At 39.9% G+C, this 9,901-nt stretch overlaps 1 protein-coding gene across 1 annotated transcript; it reads left to right on the top strand.

The window, feature by feature from the left end:
* The first annotated feature begins 2,965 nt into the window (after positions 1-2,965).
* On the top strand, positions 2,966-4,879 carry LOC125380028. Its single transcript, XM_048396000.1, has one exon. It carries the CDS (start codon positions 2,980-2,982, stop codon positions 4,813-4,815), a length of 1,836 nt encoding a protein of 611 aa, XP_048251957.1. The 5' UTR covers positions 2,966-2,979; the 3' UTR covers positions 4,816-4,879.
* The last annotated feature ends 5,022 nt before the right edge of the window (positions 4,880-9,901 follow it).

Raw genomic sequence — 9,901 nt, 5'->3', positions numbered from 1 at the left:
TTTAGGGTGTCTGAATGTACAATACAAAGGGGATTGACAAAGATGGGATCAGCATCTTTAAATTAATGTGATGTCTTGGGAACATTGTTATTAGCCTTTGGACTTTAGACACAAGGTTGTGTTCTTGACGTGTGTGTCGATATACATTCCAGAGTAGCTAGTCGCTATGTATATCATCACAAGAAGGTGAGGTGAAATGGGGTTATTGCAAGATTATTGCACTTATATAGCGACGTGCATGCACGTGTATGTGTGGCTGCTTGTACTAGTCCGGACTGATGCCGATTTATAGTGCTAGCTCACTGAGATACCATGCCTCAGTTTAACATAAATACCCCACTCAGACACAGTATACTGACGCCGAGCCGACCAGTTCTTGTTTTATCCCATTAATGCCGAGCGCCAGACAGGGTAATAACAAGTACCATCTTTTAACGTCTTTTGGTATGACGCGGCCGGGGATCGAACCCCGGACCTTCCGCTCTCTGGGCGGACGCTCTACCACTAGACCACGGAGGCGGTCATATCATGATAAGAAACAATTACAGATTGCCGCTCGCAATAATATTCAGATGTCAACCAAGCAGTCATATAGGAGCATGACTACAAATAAATAATCGTTTCAAGATCAAGATTCTATTCAGTATCAGGACCTCCTGCCTGAAGTACATAAGCATGTAAATATGGTTGAAAACAGCCACATAAATATATGTATCTATCATCATATGGAACAACTTTTCCTCCTTGTCTCTCTTATGTGATCGGAATTCAAACAACGTCATGGTTGTTAATCAACCAGTCATTATTATGTTAAATAAATGTCTGATTTGGTTTCTTGTATCTGTCATCAACTTTTCATATTGCTATCACGTGGACTCTCTCCTTTGACCCATTTGTCCCTCTGGTCAAGCGTGAACACAGCATGACTACACAATAAACACGCATTTCAAGATCCAGAAAAGGAGTTTCTTCAGTATAACATTCTGGTTGTATTGTTGTAAGGTTGTTTTTCGTAAATCATTGACTGTATGAGTAGTTCGAGCTACATTTCAAAAATACTTGCCACTTAATTTTTCTTCAATCTGTCACAATTTCTAAATATTGGGAAATAAATACTAGCTCCATATATGATAGGTAAATGCGCTGTACAAAAGATTTAACTAAGCTATTGCCACGATTTTTGGGTCATGTGATGTGCATTGATGGTGATCTCTGGTTATGTGACGTGCACTGTGGTGATCTCTGGTCATGTGAGGAGCACTGGTGGTGATCTCTGGTCATGTGAGGTGTACTGGTGGTGATCTCTGGTCATGTGAGGTGCACTGCTGTGATCTCTGGTCATGTGAGGTGTACTGGTGGTGATCTCTGGTCATGTGACGTGAACTGTGGTGATCCCTGGTCATGTGACGTGCACTGGTGGTGATCTCTGGTCATGTGACGTGCACTGGTGGTGATCTGAAATGACACCCAAATAAAATGACATGGCACCAAACATTGCCCAGTGTATGTATTTATGTTAATGTGAACTTATATGCATTGGATTGTTTCGGTTTCCTGGTGTTCCTGGTTGTGGTAGGTAGTTTCAGACCACAGCCTCAGATTGTTCCGCCATATCCCCCTCGGACAGGACACCTACTTATAGGTGAAAATCGAGTACCCACTGATCCATTGACCGGGGTAATAATAGTGCAGCGCTATGAGCATCCACTTGGTGAATGGAATCTGGCGAATTATAAATGCACTTCTTCTTCTTATTGTTTAGTCTGTCAGATATTTTGTATCCGGAGTGAATGGATGCTCCTGAGATGTTCGTTCTCCATGATGCAGGAAGACTGTTTTCGTGTACCTCTCATTCAAACTATGCAAATGTCACCGTAAACCATAGGTCACTGTCCCTTAATAGCTCAATAATATGATCATAATAGGTCATAATAGGACCATAATAGGTCCATTATAAGACCGCAATAGGTCCATAATAGGCCTATAATAGATCCGTAATAGGTCCATAATAGGACCATAATAGATCCATAAGGGTCCATAATAGAACCATAATAGGACCGTGGGCTTGAATCTCAGAAATGCATCACTTTGAGTTTTCCTCCAACATTAAGCTCACACGCCGTGATATAATGAGTGAGATGGGTCCAACGCCCCTTTTAACAGTTTTTAGGTATATCACATCTTAATGTGGGAGGAAAACCCGAAGTGATGCAGGTCTTCGACGTTTACCACTTTGGTTCTGACAAACCTAGGACCATTATCGAACCAACGCCATGATATAACTGCCTATGTGGCAATGCCTTGTCAGAGTGGACAAGTAACCCGTGCACTATACAAAAGCAAAGCAAGTGATCGATTTACACAGTGCCTCCTAAGGAACGATATATTAAAGATGAATGGCCACATGTTGACGAAGCCCGAATGAGTTACGATTCAAGATACAGGATATTATAGTACAATCAACATTAACTGTAACGCTAACATATTTTAGTACAAAACAGAAACAAATAATAATATGCACACAAAGCATGAAATGGTGAAAAGATGACGAGGACGGTGACTGAAGAAGGATATGGAAGATGAAAATATTTAATGAATACTACAATTGATAACGACATCATTATTGCTAGGCCTAATTCAATTGAACAGATAGTTTTACTGCGTACGGCATTAACCCGCAAGTGACTTTTACGCAATAACTTAACACGTGAAGGAGTAATTACTCTTTATCCTCGAATTACCCTGCTTTTGTCTTTCTTTTCTGGTACGCCGTGATATAACTGTGAGTGAGTGAGTGAGTGAGTTGGGTTTAACGCCGCTTTTAACAGTATTCCAGTTATATCACGGCGTGTCAGCTTAATGTGGGAGGAAAGCCCGAAGTGATGAAGTGATATAACTGAAACACTGTGAAAAGAATAAACAAAGATCAACCAAACTCACATCGTCCTTATGTTACAGATGGGCTCAGTCTGACACAGAATGAAGGTTCATCACGCAATCTTCCTGACTGCCATCCTCTTTGTAACACGCCATGGAAGCGATGGAGCCCTAGGCGAGAAGGCAAGATGTGATTTTCAAGACTTCCTTCAGACTCCACCAACTAAATCCTGGCTGTTGAACCACAGCCACACAGTCGTCACTTATAATGTATCGGGAGGTGTTCTCACCGGCTACGACTGCCGCAAGGACAACACGGAGTGTTCCCAGTATAGCCGGGTGTGCTGGAACCGCTTCAGCCACAACAGAGTCCTTGCCAAACATCTCGAATCAGACTTCAAGAACAAGTTCCTGTGTATCCAGTTCATCCAAAGAAGCATCAGCGTCATTCAGATAAAGATATCGCATACCCAGACCGGACATGTTGGTAAGTATCTCTGTAACTTTGAGGATCTGGACCTGGACCCATGGCCATGGATATCTGAAGAACATTTTTCAACCACTTCCACCTCATGCCCATTTATTGGTGGTTACAACTTTGATCTGTTCAAGTTCAGTGATCACAGCAGGAAGAAGATACAGACGAAATGTACCAGTGCTATCCCTCCCGTGCGAGTAGAAAGTGACTGTGAGCAGGGTGAAGGGATGACGTTTCAGTTTCGAAATTCTGCCTGTCTCCACAACGAAGGCAACTTTGATATGACACAGAATACCAAATGCATTGCGTCCTGGTCTGAAGGGAAGGAACACTTTGGAATTCTTTGTAAGGATTCCGACAGATATTTCTGGTGTGTTAGAGTGAAATTTGGACAAGGAAATGAGGTTTCTAAATTAATAATATTTCTGGATTTGATATGTGATCACACTCTGAACTTCACGTTGACCCAACGGTATATCGAGCTGGAGAAATTGGAGAAGCGAAAGGTGTCCCATATGTGTACAGACGAATATTATGGGTGTGAGGTGATGAATGAGCTATGCACGGTTTTGTCCGACCTTTGCGCAAGAACCTGTGGAGGTTGTAATGCAAGCCACAAGGCTACCCCTTGTCACTTCCCTGAAAGAGTCCAGGGAACCTGGCTGCATTCGGAAAGAAATGAAAACAAGCATGTGGAAATATCCCAAACTGCTATTAAGCTTCCCAAGTCTGGAGCCTATGAATGCGTCACCTTCCAGGACTTTGTGAGGCCTTTAAGGAGAGTGATACTGCGTCGATTTTCAAACGGTTGTTATCCTAGGTTCATGTGCATGCACTACAACTCCCCCTCTCCATCTGTGATGCGGTTCCGATTGGGCAATTTAGATACGTGGCCTACAAAATTATCGGATAAATCAATTTGTGATGACAAGAATTTTATGACCTACCCCAGCTTACGCAGCATCAGGACCCCCTATTACCGACCTTATAAGAGCTTAGTCAGACTTACGCCTGATCCTCGAGCAGTTGCTTGCAACCTACCACGGACCCTGCCAAGGGCTTTGACAGTCTACGACGACTATGGTATTACGTCCTGTCTTATCCACGGGTCCTTTGCCTCTCCTAGAGAATTAGTTCTAGCAAAAACCCGTAATGGTTCGGTCCTCAGCCCAACGAAGTACACATGTCTGGGTTCTTTAACGTTCATTGGAAGTTTAAAATCAATAATAACCGTCACCCAAGGGAGAGAAGACGAATATCTGTGTTGGATAATTGTCAGTAGGAATTTTCTTCTTCAAGTGAAACCTTCATCGTGTAATACTCTTACTGCCAACTTCATTATGGCTAGAAAAAAGACATTCGAGGAAAAGCTCATCAAGAGCTTTTATGTTACCTACTCCAAGTTCAGCCATGTATGTGATGATTATTTCCAGGAGCATTATGCATACAAGCCACATTAGCGCGTTAATATTTTGCCGTATTTGGAGCAGAGTTCCAGTTCGAATGGTCAAGTCCGAATTTCTAGTTTGGTGATATCAGTTTTCTTTATTCTACACGCTGCTATTTGCAATGTTTTATGATTGTACTTTTTGTAACTGATAATATTATTTTGTTTGAATGTACAAAAACATGTTTATCACGTGTACAGTCCTTGTTCTTTATTTAGAATTTAGAATTTAGTTATCGACGGCCGGTGTCACCTCTGGGAATGCTTATTTCATTTTGACTTCAATTTAAAATAATAACCATGTCTTTTTCCTGCAACACTCTGCCAGTATCCATTAGGAATTGAAATAAGCACTCTGTCGAGAAATACAAATTCTTTATGTCAGCGAAGAGCGTTTCAATTTTCAGATGGCTGTCGTAAAGGGAAGTAAATATTCTCTGTCATTTATGAAGATGCCTGTTAAAGAAAGAACGAGGTATATTAAGGGCTCCTTTCGTGCATATTAGAATAAATACATTTAAAGGAGGGGATGTCTTTAAAAAAACAATGTTCAAATGAAAGACACATTGTATATTTTCGTTGAATATTATTAGACTCACTTTTAAATATTCGCCTCACTGCAACATTAAGTACAGAGTTATTACCAATGTTCTGGAGAAAAGAATGAATGTACAATAAACATGTTTATCACATGTAAAGCACCTGTCTTTATTTAGAATTTGTCTACTTCTAAATTTCTAAACACAAATTATTTCAACAGACCTTAAAGAGAGTACACAACTTGTAAGTTACAATCTAGTGCTCAGACCAAATTACTGAGCATTTCACTTGAAGTCACATGAATTCTCATTTGAATTAGATACTAGTACTTGACAGATTGTCTGTAAATTATACTCATTTATACGATGTGTTTGACAGTGAGAATTATGTATATATCTCTTATTCAGATAGTAAGCCAAATAGTGCTTTGTGTATTTGGTTTTATCAGCTACACGTATGTAATTGATTTAGACGTAATTCATGATCAATTTCATTTATTAACTATCCCTCTACACAAACCTAATTATTTTACTGACGGGCGATGTCACCCCTGGGAATGCTTATTTCATTATGACTGCAGTTTGAATTTCATAACCATCTCTTTTTCCTGAAACACTCTGCCAGTTTCCATTAGGAATTGACATAAGCACTCCATCGAGAAATACAAATTGCATTAGGATTCGATGCTGTCCCTGTGCAGTCTACGTTTTGAATATTTTGTATGTATGCTATATGTATTTATGCATGATGACGTCTCCTCGAGACTATAACATCTCTTTTTGTGAAACACTAAATAACCTTTCAGCAATGTATACAATTTAGACATTACACATCTTACTATATACTTACAATCCCTGCAGAATTGTAAGGTGTTTGGCAACACGCAATGAACATACTCTGGCTGACTCTTGATTATGCTGCCCTGCTTCTTATAGCTGGAGTTTCATGGTGCATCTAATTTTCCCTTTATGTCAGCGAAAAACGTTTCATCTTTTTCAGATGCTGTCGTAGAGGGCAGTAAACATTCTTTGTCATTTATGAAGATGCCTATTAAAGAAAGGACGGTGTATATTAAGGGCTCCTTTCGTGCATATTAGAATATATATATTTAAAGGAGTGGAAACCTTTGAAAAAACAGTGTTCAAATGAAAGACAAATTGTATATTTTCGTGGAATATTATTCGACTCACTTTTACATATTCGACTTTCTTCAACATTAAATACAGACTTATCACCAATGTTCTGGAGAAACGACAACTGCATATCAGTGGCCAAAATATGAAATGTTCACAAATGAATGCAGTGTTTTAGCGTATAGCTTGGTTACACTTACTCATAGAAAAATGCTCCTTGATTTGAATGTTTGTATGATACCAAAACCTGAAAATTGTTTAAAAGAAAATTGCCAGCTGCCAGTCGATTGACTGTATGACATTTGAAAAAAACAATTCTTTTCTCTAGATGGAAATTTAGTAGTTCTTATGTGCCAGAAAAGGTCCTAGGGTACTGTTGGAAATATAAATACATTGACTTTTGGCCTTTACTTTACCTTTTAAAGAAAGACAATGGTTAGTGGCATATATCAAAATCACAACCTTCTTTGGGTCAGAGGCATTCACTCATCTATGAAAAATTAAGCGACCCAGGGTCATGAACCAGATCATACTCTGTTGTGACAGGTCACAATCGCATTGAAATCAGATCATAGTTCGCGTTACCGCTAAACACAGATCTGAGGACATCCCATTACGGCTCACGTAAGGACGACCTTTCATCCATCTAATCAGATCAGGAAAGTGACAGTCGGCATGTGTTGTCTTATCATGCAACCTCGAAAATGTTAACACGGGATATTCCGAACGACAGTTACAGGTTCATTCGTGCCCAACTCGTGTTTTCCGGGACAAGGCGAATAGCGACTCGTGCCCCTCTCGTGGCCATTTTTGCGACCGGGTTGCGTCTTAGCACAAACGTGCATACCTAAAACAATTGTCAACTCGTTGCGTAATGGTTCACGCATTTTCCACATATATTATTTATATTCCAGATGCAATTTAAAGCACATCGGGACGTACGGAATTATACAGTATGATTGAATACATTAAACTGTGTCTTTGGTATATTTTTAGATGCAAGACATGTAAAATAAAAAAATATTTCTGAGGGATTCTTTGACGAAGAACTTGAAATCATACGCGCATTCTGATTGGTTTGTCGTATTTTCGCCCATAACATTCATCGATAGGGGGACGAGTCTTCTTGCAGGTTACGGAAAGGGGCGAGTGTTGACGACAGTTACAGGTTGTACGACTGATTCAGTCAAAATCATCGTCTATCTCTCACTTATAAAGGGATAAACATTTGAACAGAAGAGACGTTGCATAGCTCGTGGGAAGCACTTCCACACACTCCCGACCATACATTAGACATCCCAGAATGTTCATTTGTTCTATTTTGAAATTTGTAATCGAGAACTTTGTCAACATATTTTTCAAGCATAGTCCGGAATGGAAGTCGCTAGTTTGAAACTAGTGTCATATAGCTCGAAAAAGCTGCTTTCTGATTGGCTAATGTCGACTTCTGGTTAATCATTCAATTGACCGATCAAAGTTTCCCGAAAGGTCGCTCTGACGTGAATTGTAATGGGATGTCCTCAGATCTTTGTTTAGTGGGAACGAGGACTAAGATCTTATTTAATGAGATTGTGACAGGTCACAGTCACCAAATGAAGCGCATTGTGTAACGCTCTTATTTCATAACTCTTAACTTGTGTAAAAATACACGTGATGACAGGTTGATTACCTCAAAATACACATCATATGATACACAAAATATAGTAGGAGGGTAAACTCATGCAATGATAACAACATTATATTTTCTTTATTAGCACAAAATAACGTTTTCATTCTGATTAATATCTCGTTTACTCAATGGCATTTTAACTAAATGTCAAACTTGGTTTCGTCTTTCCATCGTCTAATTTACACATTGTTATGACTTGTTTCAATACTGTTCCTTTGGACTTGAGCAATATGTCAGGCTCTAAATTTGGCTTTCTTTTCTCTCCTGTAAATCGTGTTTTGTTCCTTGTTGCGGTCTATTCGTTGAAACAACAGATGGTAATAAAGTTGTTAGTTACTTATTTCCATCATTGGTTAAAAGAAATGCTTAATATTAAGAAATACAGGTCAAGAATGAATTTATCATATAATAAAAAGGGTTATCGATAAACCAATCCGCTAAACGTGATAGCACGATCCGAAAAATATGCAAATGAGGTCAGGTGTTAGGAACTTCTTTGGATGAGCTCCATACACAATATGCGATTCCTACTTGCATGAAAAACATTGCCTTACGTTCCCGACTTCCCAACTTGTTTAGAGGTTTCCCGATGTGTGAGTGTTTCTGTAAACAAACATGGCTGCAAATCATTGAACACTATATTACAGACATAGTATTACAGGCTTTGTATTCTTACGCGGTTTCTAAAGCTACTTTCATGAATGAAAAAATCGCTTAAACTTCAATTACTTTCAGAATGATATTACCTGACAAAGAGATAAGTACCCTCGCGTGTTTCGTATCGTAAATATCATACATTAGGCTCCCATAATTACAATTTGTATTCCTAATATATGATGTTTACGTTACAACAAATAAAGTATTGCTACCTCCGATAGTATTTAAATCACACCTTGTCCTTTGTTTTGCATGCGTTCCCCACTAAATCTTAATCCCACTACAGACCTGTGAAGATCCGGGTTAGAATAGGTCTAACCCATGCCGTAAGAGGCGACTATGCTTGTTATAAGAGGTGACTAACGGGATCGGTGGCCAGACACACTTACTCAACTGCGTAGATCGATGCACATGATCAGGTCCAGACTCGATTATATTCAGACCGCAGTCATATAGCTGGAATATTGCTGAGTGCCGCGTTAAACAACAAGCAAACAAATAAACAATAAAACTCCACTTCATGTTAGGTTCGTTCTAATATTCATGAATAACTGCATCATCCCTGAGGATGACTTCAACTTGCCAATCATCCTCTTTCTTTTATGTAGAGCAATGTTCCAGCAGCTACACCCTTTGCTGTCTACTTTTCACAACCTTTGAAGTTCAATCGAGCATGCCTTTCCAACAAAGATTTCAAAGAGCGTCATACGACTGTCTTTTTGATCAGGGTTACAAGATCGAATGCCTTATTAAAGCTTTCAATTGAGTGAGTGAGTTTGGTTCAACGCCGCTTTTAACAGTATTCCAGTTATATCGCGGCGTGTCAGCTTAATGTGGGAGGAAAGCCCGAAGTGATGCAGGTCTCAGACGTTTACCACTTCGGTGAAACCCACGAGCACGGGTATGGTGCTGACAAACCTAGTAACATAATCGGGGCGAACCGTGATTCGAACCCACAATCATAGGTTCGTGGCGTGCCCAAGGGACGCAACTCTGCACAGCGAATCGCGGCGCCTTAGACGACTGGGTCACCCGTGCCCCCTGTAGCTCAGAGTAACTGCAAAATATACCAAATATCGTGTTGATGCCCCTCATGACCT

The sequence above is a fragment of the Haliotis rufescens genome, unplaced genomic scaffold (assembly GCF_023055435.1).
Source record: "Haliotis rufescens isolate VD_foot unplaced genomic scaffold, xgHalRufe1.0.p SCAF_15, whole genome shotgun sequence".
Classification (NCBI taxonomy): Eukaryota; Metazoa; Mollusca; class Gastropoda; order Lepetellida; family Haliotidae; genus Haliotis; species Haliotis rufescens.
The sequence above is the reverse complement of the archived record's forward strand: the minus strand, read 5'-3'. Positions and strand labels throughout refer to the sequence as shown.

What these genes read in the sequence shown, in the direction of transcription:
- LOC125380028 (XM_048396000.1), top strand. Translation starts at nt 2,980, where the DNA reads ATGAAGGTTCATCACGCAATCTTCCTGACTGCCATCCTCTTTGTAACA.